At 42.4% G+C, this 22,229-nt stretch overlaps 1 protein-coding gene across 4 annotated transcripts in view; it reads right to left on the bottom strand.

Annotated features, from left to right (window-relative positions):
• Window positions 1-22,229, bottom strand: part of adgrl3.1 (adhesion G protein-coupled receptor L3.1) — a 433,939-nt gene that overhangs the window by 258,036 nt on the left and 153,674 nt on the right. For all 4 annotated transcript variants that reach the window (XM_060916519.1, XM_060916521.1, XM_060916522.1 and 1 more), the window contains exon 4: window positions 8,676-8,785. In XM_060916519.1, the coding sequence (XP_060772502.1) occupies window positions 8,676-8,785 (110 nt within the window). The remainder of the gene's footprint in view (window positions 1-8,675; window positions 8,786-22,229) is intronic.

The raw sequence follows: 22,229 nt of genomic DNA, 5'->3' as shown, positions 1-22,229 counted from the left end.
TTGAACCTGTGTCAGAAAATCTTTTTGGTCCACTTTCTACCCACTTTAAGTATTTTTGTCGATCACATTTTGTTAATCATTTGTTGTTGTTTGTATTAATTTTTAGTTTTGTAGTTTACCAATAAATGTCAACAGGCAATTGACATTGTAACCACATGAAAATCCAGGTCAATGGTCGCATGTCATTCCTTGAACCAAAACTTTATGTTTTTACATCTAAAAATTACAATATCAGTAGGCATTTTATATATTTGGTAGATATTTACAGCAAACTGCAAAAAAAATAACATTTTTGGAATGGAATAGAAAAATCTGAATATTTCAAGCATGTAATTTTTTTATATGCTAGGGATTTAATTCTGGTCTAATTCTATTTATTACAATAGAATTCCAAATACTCTATAAGCATTCCATTCTGTTATGAATCAGAAAAAAAATTATTATAAATCACAGCACTTTTTTTTTTAAGTACTTCATCTACTTCAACAATGTTACACAAAGATTGATCCATAACAGTTGTAAATGTCACTTAATTCCACAGGGTGTCGATAATGGTGGACACCGGTGAAAGTGATCACTATTATCGACACCTCACGTGACTTCTCAAACGCACGTTTAGATACAAAATGGCGACTGTCAAATGAAAGTAAGAAACAAAGTAGGTTTCGACAAGATCATGAAATATCAGTGAATTCGATAAGTAAAAACATGTCCATGATCTTTCTACCATGCTTACCTGCAATGATAACGTCTGGGTTTTCCTCAGATTGTTGATTGTGCTAAAAAAAATTACATCTCAGGTAACGAGCTGTGTCATCAGACGACAAGCTCAAAGGGTGGGGTGAGGGAGGGTTCCAGTTGATTAATTAACCAGTAATAACTGTTGTAACTGAAACTCACCTTTGTAAGATTGCTTTTTATTGTTAAATCTGAAAAAGTGTCGATAATCATGGACTGTCGATAATTGTAGCCGCAGCTCTACTAAAATGTCTCATCTCATCTCATTATCTCTAGCCGCTTTATCTTTCTACAGGGTCGCAGGCAAGCTGGAGCCTATCCCAGCTGACTATGGGCGAAAGGCGGGGTACACCCTGGACAAGTCGCCAGGTCATCACAGGGCTGACACATAGACACAGACAACCATTCACACTCACATTCACACCTACGGTCAATTTAGAGTCACCAGTTAACCTAACCTGCATGTCTTTGGAGTGTGGGGGAAAACAGAGCACCCGGAGGAAACCCACGTGGACAACATGCAAACTCCGCACAGAAAGGCCCTCGCCGGCCACGGGGCTTGAACCCGGACCTTCTTGCTGTGAGGCGACAGCGCTAACCACTACACCACCGTATATATTCCTCATTGCTTATACCGCAAAAATAGAGAAAATGGCTTTTCATCTCCTCAAACTTTGCTTTTGTGATCAGGACATTGGTATTTTGAAATATACATATTTTCATTGAGAAAATGGGTGAATGCGGGTTCCCGCCCCCCATTCACATAATGTCAGGAAAAACAATTTTCAAAACATTTTTTCTAAGAACAAATGACACAAATTCACTCATTATAATAAATAATAGCATTGGAAAGTTCTGGAAAATAGGTACATTTCAAAATGGTATTTTCCAGAAGATTCCAGATACATTTTCATGAACATTTCCAGACTTGTAGAACTTTCCAGTAATATCAGTAGTGGTATAAATACAGGGACTTTAAGTCCACTGGTTTAGTTTAGTTCCAGCTGCCTAAATGGAAACATTTCAGCATTTTTGTTAGACGACATCAAGAAGCTCTAAGGATCCAGCAGATGCATTTTGCAATGTCTATGGCAAATTTCTCAAGATAAGAGAGAAAAAGTACTCAGTGGAAGCAAAGATATGTGAAGCCTACATGACATATTTCGGCATGCCTGTCAGGAATCAAGATAAAGTGTGGTCACCTCGTTTCACCTGCAAGCACTGCCAAAAAAAAAAAATTGTAAAATGGACAAATTGTTTCAATGTATTGAACAAATATATCATATAAGAAAAATGTTGGGAGAATCTCACGATACACAAGTCATGGGTGATTTTTTTTCCTCCCCATACGGTTTTACTTTATTCTTTTGCAGAATGGTACAGACAGGAAAAGAGTGCCATGAAGTTCACTATCCCAAACATTTTGGCAGGAACCCACTGACCACTCAAGTAACTGCTATTTCTGCGTGGTGGACGTTTCCAAACATCAGAGTGGCGTGAATACAACTGCTATCACATATCCAGACCTTCCTTCATCCATTGCTCCGGTGCCACACTGCCCTGAGCTTCCCGTACCCACTCCTCCGGACAGACAGCAACAGTCTTCAAAAGTGAACAGCAAGTCAGAGAGCGAGGGAGACATTGTACTGTAGATAAAAGATAACTGAGGACAGAACCCCATACTACCCCAGCCAAAAAGACCTCAATGACTTGATCAAAGAGCTTGGTCTCACCAAATCCAATGCTGAACTTTTGACGTCTAGGCTCAAGCAGTGGAACTTGTTGGATTAAAGTGTGCAAGTTCCAGGTCCTAGAAAGCATCACCAAGCTTTTTCCATCTTCTTCACCCATCAACATGGGCTCTGCTTCTGCCACAGTGTGGCCGATCTGTTCAAGGTGTCGCCTGTAGCCCAAATGACTGGCGCCTCTTCATTGGCAGCTCAACACGGAGAAAAAGAGTGCTGCTCCATCATGTCAACAAGTACCCATCTCTTCCCCTGACTCACTTGGTGTACCTCAAAGAGGATTACAACAGTGTCAAGACATTGATCGCATTTATGATGGGTCTCCATGGAGGTCTTACCAAGTTTCCCTGTTTTCTTTTGTCTTTGAGACAGCAGGGACACCAAGTACCTTCAAGGACCTCCAAGACTCCTTTCCTAGGTTATCTGAGGCAAAAGTCAAAGTCAGTGTCTTTGCTGGACCACAGATAAAGGAGATCCTGGAGTGCAACAAATTCCCCAAGCAGCCTACTAGGAAGGAGAAAGCAGCGTGGAACAGTTTTGTCGCAGTGGTTTGTGGCTTCACACAGTCAAAAACTATGTGGAGCTTGCGGAGACTCTGGTTAAAAAAAAATACAGCACAATGGGCTGACGGGTGTATCTTAAAGTCCATATCCTTGATGCTTATTTGATAAATTCAAGGAAAACATGGGCGTATACTCAGAGGAGGAAGTTGAGCGCTCCCCCCAGGATAAATATTGGACTTTGAACTCCGCTAACAAGAACATGATGGTAGAGAGTACATTTGGGGGCTACTTTGTGAAAGTGATTTGCAATATAATAGTAAATCTTGAAAAACTACTCACTTCTAAATCTTTTGAGGTCATTTTTGTACAATGATAGTACAACCCCAAATCAGAAAAAGTTGGGATGGTATGGAAAATGTCACCAAGAAAATAAAGCAGTGATTTCTAAATTTATTTTGACTTGTATTTCATTACAGATAGAATGAACCCAAAATATTTCATGTTTTCGTTGTTTTTTTCTGGTCAGCTTAATTTCATTTGTTAATATACATCCATTCCTGCGTTTCAGGCCTGCAACACATTCCAAAAATGTTGGGACGGGGGCAATTTAGGGTGAGTAACGAGGTAAAACAATTAAATAATTATGTGATTTGAAACAGGTGATTGTAATCATGATTTGGTACAAAAATCAGTATCCAGGAAAGGCCTAGTCTTTGAGGAGTGAAAATGAGCCAAGGATCTCCAGTCTGTCAACAAATGCAAGAGACAATTATTGAAATGTTTAAAAACAATGTTCCTCAAAGAAAGATACAAAAGGATTTGGATATTTCACCCTCTACGGTGCATAAAATCATTAAAAAATTAATGATGGAATATCAGTGTGGAAAAGGCAAGGGCCCAAGCCTAAGCTGAACACCCGTGATCTCCAATCTCTCAGATGGCACTGCATCAAGAACCGTCATTCATCTGTAGCTGATAGAACCACATGGGTTCGGGATTACTTTGGCAAACCTTTGTCAAGCACTACAATACAGAGTTACATCCACAACTACCAGTTAAAACTTTACTGTGCAAAAAGGAAGCCTTATGTTAACCGTGTCCAGAAGCACCGTCAACTTCTCTGGGCTCAGAGGCATCTGGGATGGACCATCACACAGTGGAAATGTGTACTGTGGTCAGATGAATCAGTATTCCATGTCTTTTTTGGAAGAAATGGACACCGTGTGCTCTAGACCAATGACCTAAAGGACCATCCAGACCAAGGGCGGCTGGTGCATAAGGGCGATTGGGCGACGCACTGCCAAAACGAAAAAAAAAAAAGTTTTTTTTCTTTTTTTAAAACAAACTTTCACCAGCGCTGCTCGAGGCCATTTTAATCCGTCTCTGGGTATCATTGTCCAATCAGGGTGGTCTTGCTTCTAGAGTACCGCCCCTTTTGGGGCGATTTCAGTCACGCTGAAAATCGCCCAAGAGTTCACTGATAGAGTCCCATGTTAATATAATTTTTTTCTCCTGACTGACACTTCAATGCAATCTCTATGGGTTCCGGGGGGGCTCGCCCTAACGTGCTTACGTCACTGTGAAGCGCGGCAAAGTTGCGTTCGATCCGCTCAGTTTCTGAGGTGAGATGGATGCGGAAAGCAATTCAGTGCAGTCCTTAAAAGAAGTTCCATTTAGTCAGCGATCAAATCGAGCTAAATTGGCAACAAAACAAGCTGGACCCCCCTCGACCAAATCTAAACATAAAACAAATTTCAACAAGGGGGGGAAATCATATACTCGAGGTTTTACTTCAACATGGTCCCAGTGCAAATCCTGGCGAGCTGGCTGCGAGGACGCCTCAGCAGTTTTCTGCTCCCCCTGCTTACTTTTCCACCCTGGAGGTGGCTCCACGGACAACACCGCTTGGACGGTCACTGGAGTTTCGGACATGCATCATTTGTCAGAGAAAATAAAAAAACATGAGTCATCAAAGATTCACATGGGCAGCTGCCTGAAATTTTCGGCTTTTGGGAGAGTGAACATTGCTACACAACTGGATGAGGGCTACAGGCTAGCAGTTCGCCGCCACAACGATGAGGTGAGCAAGAACAGGCACATATTAAACCGGCTCACCCAATGCGTGAAATTTTGTGGAGTGTTCGAGTTAGCTCTACGAGGTAAAGACGAAACTGAGGGGTCCAGTCACCGTGGTGTTTTTCTGGGTTTGGTTGACTTCGTGACTCACACACACACACACACACACAGTCAGAGAATCCATTCACTTTTGATGTTTTCAATGTGCGTTTTTATATTTGCCACACTTTGCTCTGAGAGTTAGCACTTTGGTAATATCCTTGGTAAATACCAGTAATTGCAAGACCTAAAGATCCACTCATCTATTTATTCAACTGCTATTGTTATGTTAGCCAACTATTTACAATGTTTTGTTACAGTAAGTGCACTTTCCTGTTTGTCCTTAAGTTGCACAGTCTGTAAAATTCTTGCTGGTCATGAAGTTTGAAGTACAAAATCTATTTACAGAACATTCTGTAGAACAGTTGACTTGCTACCTAGGTCAATTTACTTCAGTCCTGTGGACATTTATGGTCCGTGTAGACATAACGGGGGAAAATTGCCCCCCCTGAAAAAAAATTCAGGAGCCGCCACTGATCCAGATTGTTACCTGCAACATCCAAAAGCCAGAGTCTGTCATGGCATGGGGTTGTGTCAGAGCCCTTGACAAAGGTAACTTACACTTCTGTGATGGAGCATTAATGCAGAAAAGTACACCGAGATTTTGGAGCAACATATGCTGTCTTCAAGATGACATCTTTTCCAGGGATGTTTCAACAATACCACATTCTACACATATTACAAAGGCATGGCTATGGAAGAAGAGGGTGTTTGTCCCCTCTGTCCCCAATTGAAGTTTTTCACCTGACATCACAGGGTCACGTGACACCCCGGTGTCCGCCATTTTGAAGGTCAAGCTACATACTAACGCTGCAGACAGAGAGGGAGAACCAGCTTGAAAAAAAAAAACGTGTTACAGACACCGGATCCAGTGTAAATAGCTGCCGGAGCACACTCCGGCTTGCTCCCCCTCAAATTAAGCAGCGCGCTCCGGCTTGCTCCCGGAGTGCTCCCGGAGTGCTCCGGCCGAGCTTCCGGAGCGTGCTCCGGCTTGCTCCCCCTCAAATTAAGCAGCGCGCTCCGGCTTGCTCCCGGAGTGCTCCGGCCGAGGTTCCGGAGCGCGCTCCGGCTTGCTCCCCCTCAAATTAAGCAGCACGCTCCGGCTTGCTCCCGGAGTGCTCCGGCCGAGGTTCCGGAGTGTGCTCCGGCTTGCTCCCCCTCAAATTAAGCAGCGCGCTCCGGCTTGCTCCCCCTCAAATTAAGCAGCGCGCTCCGGCTTGCTCCCGGAGTGCTCTGGCCGAGGTTCCGGAGCGCGCTCCGGCTTGCTCCCCCTCAAATTAAGCAGCGCGCTCCGGCTTGCTCCCGGAGTGCTCCGGCCGAGGTTCCGGAGCGCGCTCCGGCTTGCTCCCCCTCAAATTAAGCAGCGCGCTCCGGCTTGCTCCCGGAGTGCTCCGGCCGAGGTTCCGGAGTGTGCTCCGGCTTGCTCCCCCTCAAATTAAGCAGCGCGCTCCGGCTTGCTCCCCCTCAAATTAAGCAGCGCGCTCCGGCTTGCTCCCGGAGTGCTCCGGCCGAGGTTCCGGAGTGTGCTCCGGCTTGCTCCCCCTCAAATTAAGCAGCGCGCTCCGGCTTGCTCCCCCTCAAATTAAGCAGCGCGCTCCGGCTTGCTCCCGGAGTGCTCCGGGAGCAAGCCGGAGCGCGCTGCTTAATTTGAGGGGGAGCAAGCCGGAGCGTGCTCCGGCAGCTATTTACACTGGATCCGGTGTAAATAGCTGCCAGATCATAATTACAGGAAACTAGTAAATACAGTAAAGGAAAAACTTGAGACTGAAAGGTTTTAACAGTCATCCAAATGACTGAACGTAAACATTGCTACAGTAACATACTAGCTATGTTGTTGACATTAGCTAGTGCTAACAGCTAGCTGCTAGTACACTGCTACAACACAGACACCGACCCTAATAATACAGTTCTTGGTCATTGCCTGGTAACAGCAAATTTATAACGGGCCATGTCTCAACAGACTAAGAAGTTATTTCAATGACATTTAATAACATTTTGTTTATCCTGAGGACCGAAAGTAAATGAAAATGTGAACAAACCTTAGCTGTAATAAGATGGCGACCACCGACTCCAGGGACGACCCGCTGATGTAGGCATGTTACCCAGCCTGACACAAAATATTTGTAGGCATCCAAACTCTTATACGCTTTCAGATCAATACCTGTGTATGGCGATGGGTTTTTAACGACATAGGTATACAGATCATGTGGGCCGAAGTCAGGTAAAGACGAGGGCTTCGTGTACTTCCGTATGTCAGTGAACAATCCTGGTGGAAGCAGGTAAATGTCGTTCTCTAAGCCTGCTAACCTCAATTTTTGCAAATACCTCTCCCTCTGCTCGCCCTGTAAATGCCCTACGTCACTGGATAGTGAAGGTGTTTTCTGCATCTCGCTCCTTTTTCTTTTGTTTTTCATTTGTCGCCTTCCTCGCATTCAAACTGATTCGAGCCGTGACGTCCAAAATGGCAGCCTAACGATGCATCACATGACTTGGTCACGTGGGTGAAAAACCTCAATAGAGAATGTGTGGTGCATTTTTGAAACAAAAAATATGATGAACTGTTGCACAAGATTTAAAATTGAAATATGCTTATTTATGAAAAAAACAATAAAATTCATGAGGTAAAACATCAAATAATGTGCTTCTGTATTGTTTTGAGTGCAATAACGGTCAAAGATTATTTACAAATGATTGTTTTCAGCTTTAATTTCAATTTCAACAAACCGTCTCAATTTTTTTTTCCCGATTTGGGGTTGTAAAAATATATGTTAATGTTGATTCATGTGTTGCATTTTTCTGACTTTATGTGAATGAAAAGATACAAAAGAAAATGGGTTAATTTAAACATACCAGTGTCCTGGTCACAAAAATAAAGACAAATGTTCTTTACTTTTGAGGCATAAGCAATTAGAAAATAACCGTTACATCATGCATGAAGACTTTCTGATAGTTTTACGTGAACCCTGTGTAAGAGAACTAGTTAAATATTAACGTATCACTGTGGGTTAAAAAAAATGAATACAAATCATATAATATCCTGCATACAAGCATTATGAAAAAGGTTTTGCCTAAAATCTAAAGGATGCATTTGTTTATATGATTTCTTTTAATGCTATAAAAAGACATACTAGTTGTACTTCATTGCAAGCATACAGTTGCTTATAAACTAATACTGCAAATTACATTTGAATAGTGACTAATTATAATTTTTTTTTTTTACAATTTGGAAATCACCCCTCTTTTATAGTGTTCATATGTTTGTATTTCAAATTACATGCAAATTTGATATTTATTAAGATCACTAAGCTTAGGTTGTGTTTAACCAGGACTGAAATGCTACATGGTAAACAGTTTTGTTTGCAAGGTTTAGTTTGCTGAAGGAGAATCAATAGTAGCAAACAAATATAATATTGGCTTACGTGTCATGGAAAAAATAGTCTGTCTGGCTATGTGTGTGTGTGTGTGTGTGTGTGTGTGTGTGTGTGTGTGTGTGTGTGTGTGTGTGTATACTTACTGTATGGCACACACTCATACTGAACCTCCAGGTATTTGTATGTTCCAGGACATGGATCGGGAAAAACATCTGGGCCAGCAACCACTGCGCACTGGGTCCTGTTATTACACCTGAGAGAGAGAGAGAGGAGGGTGGAGAGAGTGAAAGAGTCCCAGTGAGGAAAAAAAGGGAAAAGGGGGACAGGGTCAGAGGGAAAGGAAGAAGAAAAGAGGGATAGTGAAACATAAAGAAAACAGATAAAAAAGAAAGAATGAGAGAGGGGAGGGAGGACGAGAGGAAGCAAAGACAATAAAATAGAGAAAGACAATGTGAGAAAGGGAAAGGGTAGATGATAGGCAGGAAGAAAGGAGGAGGAGAAGCAAAAGAAAAAGTACAAGGGTAAGAAAAAGAAAGAAAGAAAGAAAGAAAGAAAGAAAGAAAGAAAGAAAGAAAGAAAGAAAGAAAGAAAGAAAGAAAGAAAGAAAGAAAGAAAGATGAGTACAGAATGTGTTTTCTATACATACAATGTATGCAGTGTGTGTGTGTGTGTGTGTGTGTATATACCATGTAACACACACACACAGACTTTATATTCCTCTGTGTGTGTGTGTGTGTGTGTGTGTGTGTGTGTGTGTGTGTGTGTGTGTGTGTGTGTGTGTGTGTGTAAAAAAGCACACCAAACACAGGGATCAGGGCACAGAAACACACACACACACACACACACACACACTCTCTCTCTCTCTCTCTCTCTCTCTCTCTCTCTCACACATACACACACACTCTGTGTGTGTGTGTGTGTGTGTGTGTGTGTGTGTGTGTGTGTGTGTGTGTGTGTGTGTGTGTGTGTGAGAGAGAGAGAGATTGAAGATGTCTTAACACTCGGGTTTATATCTCTCTTTCTGCATGTTACCATGGAAACCCCCCCAAGTCCGAATCCAGAGGGGTGCATCAAAATGCACACAAACATACAAACGCACACAGCTTGACACACACATTCAATCCTACATAATCTCGCGCTCTTGCTCATGCACACACAAGCTATATTCCATAGCACTCCTGTCAGAGAGACAGAAAAAGATTTGAGTCCCTGTGTGTGTGTTTGGGGGGTGGGTGGGTGGGTGGGGGTGTTTCTACTAATTGCAATGCTCAGTGAGTGAGACAGTCACACTCCGAGTGCGCTATGGGGCATCTCTGGTTTCCGGGGCGACAGCTCTCATGTGGCTGTGTTCAGTTATGACCTAATTTAGTGAGAGGGAGGGAAAGAGACAATTATTCTACACTCTGTACACATACAGTGGTGCTTGAAAGTTTGTGAACCCTTTAGAATTTTCTATATTTCTGCATAAATATCACCAAAAACATCATCAGATTTTCACACAAGTCCTAAAAGTAGATAAAGAGAACCCAGTTAAACAAATGAGACAAAAATATTATACTTGGTCATTTATTTATTGAGGACAATGATCCAATATTACATATCTGTGAGTGGCAAAAGTATGTGAACCTCTAGGATTAGCAGTTAATTTGAAGGTGAAATTAGAGTCAGGTGTTTTCAATCAATGGAATGACAATCAGGTGTGAGTGAGCACCCTGTTTTATTTAAAGAACAGGGATCTATCAAAGTCTGATCTTCACAACACATGTTTGTGGAAGTGTATCATGGCACGAACAAAGGAGATTTCTGAGGACCTCAGAAAAAGCGTTGTTGATGCTCATCAGGTTGGAAAATATTACAAACCCATCTCTAAAGAGTTTGGACTCCACCAATCCACAGTCAGACAGATTGTGTACAAATGGAGGAAATTCAAGACCATTGTTACCCTCCCCAAGAGTGGTCAACCAACAAAGATCACTTCAAGATCAAGGCGTGCAATAGTCGGCGAGGTCATAAAGGACCCCAGGGTAATTTCTTAGCAACTGAAGGCCTCTCTCACATTGACTAATGTTAATGTTCATGAGTCCACCATCAGGAGAACACTGAACAACAATGGTGTGCATGGCAGGGTTGCAAGGAGAAAGCCACTGCTCTCCAAAAAGAACATTGCTGCTCATCTGCAGTTTGCTAAAGATCACGTGGACAAGCCAGAAAGTTATTGGAAAAATGTTTTGTCGACGGATGAGACCAAAATAGAAATTTTTGGTTTAAAGGAGAAGCGTTATGTTTGGAGAAAGGAAAACACTGCATTCCAACATAAGAACCTTATCCCGTCTGTGAAATATGGTGGTGTTAGTATCATGGTTTGGGCCTGTTTTGCTGCATTTGGGCCAGGACGGCTTGCCATCATTGATGGAACAATGAATTCTGAATGATACCAGTGAATTCTAAAGGAAAAATGTCAGGACATCTGTCCATGAACTGAATCTCAAGAGAAGGCGGGTCATGCAGCAAGACAATGACCCTAAGCACACAAGTCGTTCTACCAAAGAATGGTTAAAGAAGAATAAAGTTAATGTTTTGGAATGGCTAAGTCAAAGTCCTGACCTTAATCCAATGGAAATGTTGTGGAAGGACCTGAAATGAGCAGTTCATGTGAGGAAACCCACCAACATCCCAGAGTTGAAGCTGTTCTGTACGGAGGAATGGGCTAAAATTCCTCCAAGCCGGTGTGCAGGACTGATCAACAGTTACCGGAAACGTTTAGTTGCAGTTATTGCTGCACAAGGGGGTCACACCAGATACTGAAAGCAAAGGTTCACATACTTTTGCCACTCACAGCTATGTAATATTGGATCATTTTCCTCAATAAATAAATGACCAAGTATAATATTTTTGTCTCATTTGTTTAACTGGGTTCTCTTTATCTACTTTTAGGACTTGTGTGAAAATCTCATGATGTTTTAGGTCATAATTATGCAGAAATATAGAAAATTCTAAAGGGTTCACAAACTTCCAAGCACCACTGTACATATTTTCATCTGCTGGAAGGTTTTGAAAATTTTCCTCTACTATGCACGCATGCATACGCGTGCACACACACACACACAAGCAAAAATCACACAATGTTTAGACCCACCAGTTCCAGTGGGTGTTTGATCAGACAGGCTGCCAAAAGATGCTGACTGAGTAAAGTTGACAAAGAGGAACTAGCACATGCGCGCATGTGTGCGCGCGTGTGAGTGAGTGAGAGTGACTATGGGAGTGAAGACGCTCAAGGAACCTGACTTTGAATTAAAGTCTTTTGATTCAGATGGAGAAGCTAAGGCTACACATACACACACACACAGAAATTCTATCATTCAGGCTTTTTGGAGCCATGCTCACTGTGTGAACAGAAAGTTTTGTGATGTTGAAGTTTCTCACTATATCAAAACATATGGAGATTCTGTTTCGCATTGATGCTAAGTATAATTAAAGTGTAATTCTAGTCCCATGGAGGCTTTTCTTAGTAATGCACCACCGTATCTGAGGTAAATATTGATATTCCAAATGATTTGGTCTTGTTTACACTGCCAGTCAGAGTGTGTATATAAAAGGCTTAACAGCTATGTGCTAGCTAGATAAAGCCTCAGTTATTAGCTAGCTTCCATGCTTGATGTCTATTTTCCCAGTTGCCTAGCAACACTGTTCAACAGACCTTCGTTAGCAACAGGAATGACGAGCAAAAGGAAGTTTAACCCTCTGAAGTCTCAGTTATTGCCAGAAATATCAAGGTGAGTGAAATTATTTTTACAATCATTTATTAGCTTGGCGGCACGGTGGTGTAGTGGTTAGCGCTGTTGCCTCACAGCAAGAAGGTCCAGGTTCGAGCCCCGTGGCCGGTGAGGGCCTTTCTGTGTGGAGTTTGCATGTTCTCCCCGTGTCCGCGTGGGTTTCCTCCGGGTGCTCCGGTTTCCCCCACAGTCCAAAGACATGCAGGTTAGGTTAACTGGTGGCTCTAAATCGACCGTAGGTGTGAATGTGAGTGTGAATAGTTGTCTGTGTCTATGTGTCAGCCCTGTGATGACCTGGCGACTTGTCCAGGGTGTACCCCGCCTTTCGCCTGCAGTCAGCTGGGATAGGCTCCAGCTTGTCTGCGACCCTGTAGAACAGGATAAAGCGGCTACAGATAATGAGATGAGATGAGATTATAAAGGCATGGCTGTGGAAGGAGAGGGTGTGTCCTCTCTGTCCCCAATAGAGAATGTGTGGTAAATTCTCTCTTGGTGATAGTCACCTGGAATGCTTTTCAGTTAACCGGTGTGCCTCGTCAAACGTTAATTAGTGGACGAGTTTCTTGCCTTCTTAATGTGTTTGAGATGCGACAGTAAATAATAAAAATATAGTAAATAGCCCTATTCAACACCACAACTGTAGTAATCCATACAGTATTGTGTCAAGAACCGAACAACTAAGTAAAGAGAAATGGCATCCATCATTACTTTAAGACATGAACTGTCTTTTCATGAATCAAAATAAAGAAAAAACAAAACAAAACACTGAATTAGAAAGTGTGTCCAAACGTGTCTGGCACTGAATAATATACTAAAACCCATAATACTGGGTTATAATTGAATGGATATTATACAGTGACTCTAGACTTGGAAATAAGAACAATAGCACTAAAGAAAATAGCACTGTCTGTTTGTTGTTTTGTAATTGCTAAAATATTGCACTTTGGAGATTTTGTACAGTGGTACATTCACTTCATAAAATATGCCAGGAAAGCCTAATTATAGTTGTTGTTTTCTAGGAAAAAGAGTGTCTCTGTCCTCAAAGGTGCCACACTGCACCGAACTCTACACACATTTTACATTTACATTTATTCGTTTGGCACAAACGTTTTACAAGTGAGGCAGAAAAGAATCCAAACGTCGAGCTGTTCGAGGACTTGACAGCTTTACAACATTTTGCAAATCCCTTTATATTGGGAGAAAAGTCTCAGACATAAGAGAAGAAAAATGACAGACACCGTCGACTTTTGTCTGCTTGGCCAAGGTCTTCCTTCTTTTTCTCCTTCTCTGTGTGTGTGTTAGTTGCTGGCAGGCCTATCAAATCCATACATAAATGTATTATACTTTCTTACACACATCAATCTTTATCTGCTTTACATTCTTGTATTATTTGTCTGGAGGGAATTTTAGCTCGACTACTCATCATTCCATATAAAGGGAAAAAAAAAAAAAACCCTGAGCGTTGAGTACTGAGATTCGCGCCTGCCTGTGTGCAATAACACTGTGTAAGCAATTGTTTCCTGTAACTTGACTTGTTAAGGATCACGCTTCCTCTCCCAACATCAAGGGGTTTGATTTCCATAAGCTGATAAAATTACAAACGAGAATTGTACAAGTCCAGTCCGTTCACTTCTACAAATGCCACACACTTGCAATCTAATAATGCATTAGTAATCCCATGGAAACAAACCTTGCAAAAAGAAAAAAAAAATCATTCAAAGTGGTAAAAATTACCTGGGTACATCCCTCCGTTAGGGCGGCACGGTGGTGTAGTGGTTAGCGCTGTCGCCTCACAGCAAAAAGGTCTGGGTTCGAGCCCCGTGGCCGGCGAGGGCCTTTCTGTGTGGAGTTTGCATGTTCTCCCCGTGTCCGTGTGGGTTTCCTCCGGGTGCTCCGGTTTCCCCCACAGTCCAAAGACATGCAGGTTAGGTTAACTGGTGACTCTAAATTGACCGTAGGTGTGAATGGTCGTCTGTGTCTATGTGTCAGCCCTGTGATGACCTGGCGACTTGTCCAGGGTGTACCCCGCCTTTCGCCCGTAGTCAGCTGGGATAGGCTCCAGCTTGCCTGCGACCCTGTAGAACAGGATAAAGCGGCTCCAGATAATGAGATGAGATGAGACATTGAAAAGAAGTCACAATCATTTGCTGAGTCTCCAAGCCCAATTTGAAAAAGGCCATGTATGACAGATTTTTTGGCAAATGTGGACATGTTCTTCTTCACATTTAAGCAATACCACATGAGCGAGAGTGCTATTTTACTAAATATCAGCATGGCTGTGATTGGTCTGTATGCAGGAGGGAATGTACTGCATGTAATCACAGACATGCTGATATTCAGTACAGCATTTCAGGCACAACATGAACAGTGCCTTATTTATTTTTGCTCCAGCAATAAAATTAGTTCCCAAAGAAGCCACAGCTGGAAAGAGTGTTGTGTGTTGCCATAAAACACACACGCTGACCAACAGCCCATAGTAAGTGCACTAACGGTTTCAGTACTGGAACTTTATGTAGCAAACACAGTCAAGCAGACTGACACAAACAGTGAAATATCTCAGTCACCAATCAAATTAGTGGACTGCAACGAAGACTTTTCAGTCGCAAGACCGTTTTTTAACTTGTGACAGCGAAGGAACATCTTTGAAACCTAACACACTGCTATCCAGTGTTGGGCAAGTTACTTCAAAACTGTTTTGCATTATTTATTACTTGTTACTGTCATTTTAAAGTAATTAGTTACAATATTACTGTATTTAAAATGTAAGGCATTACACTACTATTGCATTACTTTTAAGTTACTCTCACCAAAATAACTGGAAGTATGGATTTGGCAATCTAAATGTAGCTCAAGACGCTCAATTAGCTCATCACACATCCAGTGGAAGGTGATGTGGTAGCTGACTGAGCTAGGCTTACGGTTAAAAACAGTAGAATATAATAGCCACAGTGATGGCTCATGGCACAGTACAAGGAACAATCATCGCAAGAACAGACAAAAGGTGAAAGTCTGGCAAATTGTGATAGAAATACTGTAACTTTAGGCCTATTCATATTAACATTAATTGAACTGTATTGTATTGTAATGTCTAAAGATACAACCCCGATTCCAAAAAAGTTGGGACAAAGTACAAATTGTAAATAAAAACGGAATGCAATGATGTGGAAGTTTCAAAATTCCATATTTTATTCAGAATAGAACATAGATGACATATCAAATGTTTAAACTGAGAAAATGTATCATTTAAAGAGAAAAATTAGGTGATTTTAAATTTCATGACGACAACACATCTCAAAAAAGTTGGGACAAGGCCATGTTTACCACTGTGAGACATCCCCTTTTCTCTTTACAACAGTCTGTAAACATCTGGGGACTGAGGAGACAAGTTGCTCAAGTTTAGGGATAGGAATGTTAACTTATTCTTGTCTAATGTAGGATTCTAGTTGCTCAACTGTCTTAGGTCTTTTTTTGTCGTATCTTCCGTTTTATGATGCGCCAAATGTTTTCTATGGGTGAAAGATCTGGACTGCAGGCTGGCCAGTTCAGTACCCGGACCCTTCTTCTACGCAGCCATGATGCTGTAATTGATGCAGTATGTGGTTTGGCATTGTCATGTTGGAAAATGCAAGGTCTTCCCTGAAAGAGACGTTGTCTGGATGGGAGCATATGTTGCTCTAGAACCTGGATATACCTTTCAGCATCGATGGTGTCTTTCCAGATGTGTAAGCTGCCCATGCCACACGCACTAATGCAACCCCATACCATCAGAGATGCAGACTTCTGAACTGAGCGCTGATAACAACTTGGGTCGTCCTTCTCCTCTTTAGTCCGAATGACACGGCGTCCCTGATTTCCATAAAGAACTTCAAATTTTGATTCGTCTGACCACAGAACAGTTTTCCACTTTGCCACAGTCCATTTTAAATGAGCCTTAGCCCAGAGAAGACGTCTGCATTTCTGGATCATGTTTAGATACGGCTTCTTCTTTGAACTATAGAGTTTTAGCTGGCAACGGCGGATGGCACGGTGAATTGTGTTCACAGATAATGTTCTCTGGAAATATTCCTGAGCCCATTTTGTGATTTCCAATACAGAAGCATGCCTGTATGTGATGCAGTGCCGTCTAAGGGCCCGAAGATCATGGGCACCCAGTATGGTTTTCCGGCCTTGACCCTTACGCACAGAGATTCTTCCAGATTCTCTGAATCTTTTGATGATATTATGCACTGTAGATGATGATATGTTCAACCTCTTTGCAATTTTACACTGTCGAACTCCTTTCTGATATTGCTCCACTATTTGTTGGCGCAGAATTAGGGGGATTGGTGATCCTCTTCCCATCTTTACTTCTGAGAGCCACTGCCACTCCAAGATGCTCTTTTTATACCCAGTCATGTTAATGACCTATTGCCATTTGACCTAATGAGTTGCAATTTGGTCCTCCAGCTGTTCCTTTTTTTGTACCTTTAACTTTTCCAGCCTCTTATTGCCCCTGTCCCAACTTTTTTGAGATGTGTTGCTGTCATGAAATTTCAAATGAGCCAATATTTGGCATGAAGTTTCAAAATGTCTCACTTTCGGCATTTGATATGTTGTCTATGTTCTATTGTGAATACAATATCAGTTTTTGAGATTTGTAAATTATTGCATTCCGTTTTTATTTACAATTTGTACTTTGTCCCAACTTTTTTGGAATCGGGGTTGTATGACAGGATACAAAATTAGCATTTCTATGCCTTTATTGTTTTCGAGTTTACAGCATTAAGCATAGTTTATCTCATCTCATCTCATTATCTCTAGCCGCTTTATCCTTCTACAGGGTCGCAGGCAAGCTGGAGCCTATCCCAGCTGACTACGGGCGAAAGGCGGGGTACACCCTGGACAAGTCGCCAGGTCATCACAGGGCTGACACATAGACACAGACAACCATTCACACTCACATTCACACCTACGGTCAATTTAGAGTCACCAGTTAACTTAACCTGCATGTCTTTGGACTGTGGGGGAAACCGGAGCACCCGGAGGAAACCCACGCGGACACGGGGAGAACATGCAAACTCCACACAGAAGGGCCCTCGCCGGACCCGGGGTTCGAACCCAGGACCTTCTTGCTGTGAGGCGACAGCGCTAACCACTACACCACCGTGCCGCCCCAGCATAGTTTATGCTTCATAAAAAAAAAAAAAGATTAGCCCTAAGGGATATGACTCCATTTCAGAAATTTAACAAAAATGAACATATTATGGCAAATCGTAGCCTACAATAAAACTGGCCTGAAAAAAACCACAAGCCTTTTAAATCACGGCTAGACAATGACTATTAGCTATATGAGGCTACCCAGTCACATTTCGAAAAACAGAATTAGAAATAACAAAATCAAAGTGCTTTTAATGATATTGAAGTGCTTAGGCATATTAGCCCTCGAAGAAAAGGCAGCTCAATCACTTTAGTCTGACTTCCGACCAGAAAAAAAACTCAGTTATACAGGACAAAAATGTAAACAAACTGTCAGTATATCTTCAACAACATACTCCGCCACAAGTCTCCTAACCTCTTGAGGCTGAAGGAGCATCTCCGAGCGACAGAACGTTAGTTTTGGCTGCTTTGTGATTTTATCGCCAGTCTCATCCTCCGCTTGCTTCCTTGCTAACTTCATGTTACTATGGCACCTCTGTAAATGCTTAGTTAAATTACTGGTGCTATTTCAGGAAGTGGACAGTTCTTTAGGTTTAGCACACAAAGTGCATTTGACTACGATGTTCTTCACATCCTTATTTTTCACAAACTTAAAGTAATGGGCGTATGCCCATCTGGAGAATGTGCTATCCGAGATTAGATCAGCTGCAGGTTCACTCATCTCTCTCTCCTGTCTGGCTAGCCTAAAGGAAAAGGAAGTGAAACATTTTGCGCAGACGTTTCACCTCTGCTGATCTCGCGTGATTTTGGCGAATTTGTATGAAGGAAAAAAAAGCCCACCACTTCATTCCAGGTTAAAAATGCATTGTAACGTGCGTTACTGACATTTGTACCGAGTAAAATATTACCAAATTTTTTCTGTAATGCCTTACGTTACCGCATTACTGCAAAAAGCAATGCATTACAGTAATTCGTTACTTTTGTAACGCGTTACTCCCAACACTGCTGCTATCAATGAACTTTCTTTGTCTTACTCATTCACACTTGAGGTGTGCAACTAAAATCAGAATCAAAATGAAAAACTTTCATGCAAAAATTTATTTGATATGTCACATAGTTCACATGGTTTGTGACGGGGGAGGGATACTAGGCAAGGCCCTCATTGATTTTCAACCCCTTTGAGTCAGCATGGGTTTTTTACACAAGATACCCTTCCTGACGCAATCCTCCCCAATCTTTCCAGGCTTAGGACTGACACTAAGTATTCACTGGCTTGTGCAACCCCAGTGACTGGGTATTTTACCTAAACTGCATGTCTTTGAACTGCAAAAATGGAACAAGCAAACTGATTAAAGCTTAAATCATTCAATTAAAACTAGGTGGATGAAAGTAAATAAAAGAATCACCAGGCTTAGCGGGTACTGCTGCTGCCAAACAGCTCCAGGCTCCATGGTTCAACCCTGAGCTGAGATTACTGTCTGCTGAGTTTCGCTTGATCCACATGATTTCCCAGCATCCACATGGGTTCCCTCTGGGTTCTTCATGCTTCTCCCACCTCCCAAAAGCGAATTTGTAATTTAATTGGTGACTCAAAATTGCCGCTAGCTAGTGTTGTAGTACTTGAGACCGGTCTCTAAACCACTTTTTTGAAGGTCACGGTCTCATCTCAGATTTGACCGCATTTTTACTCGGTCTTGTCTTGACTGTACCTCAGACATAAAGGACCCGGGATTTTGTTTCAAGACTGGTCAAGACCACAACTGCAAGGATTTCACTAAGTTTCCTGCGTATCATCCAATTTATTTGTTAGCATCGTTACTGTGATTGGATGTAAAATTTCCTGCTTCAAATGTGACCAATAATGTAACTCATTGCGAATTCAAAATTTTTCTTCCTGTTAACAGCTGTCACCCCTCCCCCGCCACCCTTCAAACACACTAGTCTGGTCCTTGTAAAAGGACTCAGTCTCACCCTGCCTTGGTCTTAGTCTTAAATTGATCTCAGTCCCTTAAAGTGAATGTAATGTCCCTAAACCACACTCTTTTCCTTATACAAAGCAACAATCATGATGTTGATTGACCATGTGTTTCAAACCATAGCTGATCCAAAAGGCCATAAATTAATGGAAAATCAATAAAATCAGCTGATTTTCATGGAATCTGCCGAGACTGAACTGGAGGATCCCGAAGGCGTGCGTGACGTCACAGGTGTAATAAAGATCCAGGTATCAATTTTGTTCATGTGCGCAGCAGTGGTTAGACCGGTCTTGATATGGAATCACATTTTGGAGAGAATTCTGATAGTGATTGGGATTCTTATATGTCAGATGAAGCGGCAGAAGATCCATCCATCCATTCATTATCTGTAGCCGCTTATCCTGTACAGGGTTGCAGGCAAGCTGGAGCCTATCTCAGCTGACTACGGGCGAAAGGCAGGGTACACCCTGGACAAGTCGCCAGGTCATCGCAGGGCTGACACATAGAGACAAACAACCATTCACACTTACATTCACACCTACGGTCAATTGAGAGCCACCAGTTAACCTAACCTGCATGTCTTTGGACTGAGGGAAATCGGAGCACCCGGAGGAAACCCACACAGACACGGGGAGAACATGCAAACTCCACACAGAAAGGCCCTCGTCAGTTGCTGGGCTTTAACCCAGGACCTTCTTACTGTGAGGCGACAGTGCTAACCAGTACACCACCGTGCTGCTGGGGCAGAAGAGTATCAAGGGTATTCCAGAGTAAATGGTTATTTTTTCGAGCCCCCAAGACAAGAAACTGCCAGTTCACAACAGTCTCACTCACTGCCGATAGCACACCACCAGCCAGAGAGAACTGGAAACACAGACTGGTTTGTGGATTTTTGTGGCTACTGCCTCATATAGAGGCAGTAGCCAATATGTCATCGTGTTGAAAGAATGAGTGTAACAATTGCGCACTGCACATGCACATTAGTATTACAATCACCAGAAAGGTGAATCATGATCTCGCGATATGAACAGTTGATCTCACGTTATCATCATGTTGTGAGAATGAATGTAAGAATGTAAGAATGTGTTGAAGGACTTTTATTTTGAAATGTTGACTGACTACCTTGCGCCAATCAACTTTTTTCTCTCAGTTAAATCAGCGTGCTCGCTCACTCGCGCACACTCCGGCTCGCGACTTTATTTACTGTATGTACATGGTATCAGAAAACAATTTTATTTATAAGCACTAGCCACATGTACCCATAGGGTACCTATTTTTATCCTAAGCTGGCCACTACAAAAGATAGGGAAAATATTTACATGCATCTCAATAGATGCAGAAATATAATCTTTAAAGCGTACACTTATTCAGTGTGTCGGGGAAAGATAGGAGATGGATGTACAATGGGGCAAAAAAGTATTTAGTCAGCCACCAATTGTGCAAGTTCTCCCACTTAAAAAGATGAGAGAGGCCTGTAATTTTCATCATAGGTACACTTCAACTATGAGAGACAGAATGGGGGAAAGAATCCAGGAAATCACATTGTAGGATTTTTCATGAATTAATTGGTAAATTCCTCGGTAAAATAAGTATTTGGTCACCTACAAACAAGCAAGATTTCTGGCTCTCACAGACCTGTAACTTCTTCTTTAAGAGGCTCCTCTGTCCTCCACTCGTTACCTATATTAATGGCACCTGTCTGAACTCGTTATCAGTATAAAAGACACCTGTCCACAACCTCAAACAGTCACACTCCCAACTCCACTATGGCCAAGACCAAAGAGCTGTCAAAGGACACCAGAAACAAAATTGTAGACCTGCACCAGGCTGGGAAGACTGAATAGGTATTCAATAGGTAAGCAGCTTGGTGTGAAGAAATCAACTGTGGGAGCAATTAATAGAAAATGGAAGACATACAAGACCACTGATAATCTCCCTCGAACTGGGGCTCCACGCAAGATCTCACCCCTTGGGGTCAAAATGATCACAAGAACGGTGAGCAAAAATCCCAGAACCACACAGGGGGACCTAGTGAATGACCTGCAGAGAGCTGGGACCAAAGTAACAAAGGCTACCATCAGTAACACACTACACCGCCAGGGACTCAAATCCTGCAGTGCCAGACGTGTCCCCCTGCTTAAGCCAGTACATGTCCAGGCCCGTCTGAAGTTTGCTAGAGAGCATTTGGATGATCCAGAAGAGGATTGGGAGAATGTCATATGGTCAGATGAAACCAAAATAGAACTTTTTGGTAAAAACTCAACTTGTCGTGTTTGGAGGAGAAAGAATGCTGAGTTGCATCCAAAGAACACCATACCTACTGTGAAGCATGGGGGTGGAAACATCATGCTTTGGGGCTGTTTTTCTGCAAAGGGACCAGGACGACTGATCTGTGTAAAGGAAAGAATGAATGGGGCCATGTATCATGAGATTTTGAGTGAAAACCTCCTTCCATCAGCAAGGGCATTGAATATGAAACGTGGCTGGGTCTTTCAGCATGACAATGATCCCAAACACACCGCCCGGGCAATGAAGGAGTGGCTTCGTAAGAAGCATTTCAAGGTCCTGGAGTGGCCTAGCCAGTCTCCAGATCTCAACCCCATAGAAAATCTTTGGAGGGAGTTGAAAGTCCGTGTTGCCCAGCGACAGCCCCAAAACATCTCTGCTCTAGAGGAGATCTGCATGGAGGAATGGGCCAAAATACCAGCAACAGTGTGTGAAAACCTTGTGAAGACTTACAGAAAACGTTTGACCTCTGTCATTGCCAACAAAGGGTATATAACAAAGTATTGAGATGAACTTTTGTTATTGA

This window comes from Neoarius graeffei, chromosome 3, assembly GCF_027579695.1.
Source record: "Neoarius graeffei isolate fNeoGra1 chromosome 3, fNeoGra1.pri, whole genome shotgun sequence".
In the NCBI taxonomy this organism is placed as follows: Eukaryota; Metazoa; Chordata; class Actinopteri; order Siluriformes; family Ariidae; genus Neoarius; species Neoarius graeffei.
Note: the sequence above shows the minus strand (reverse complement) of the source record. Positions and strands in the feature narration are given on the sequence as shown.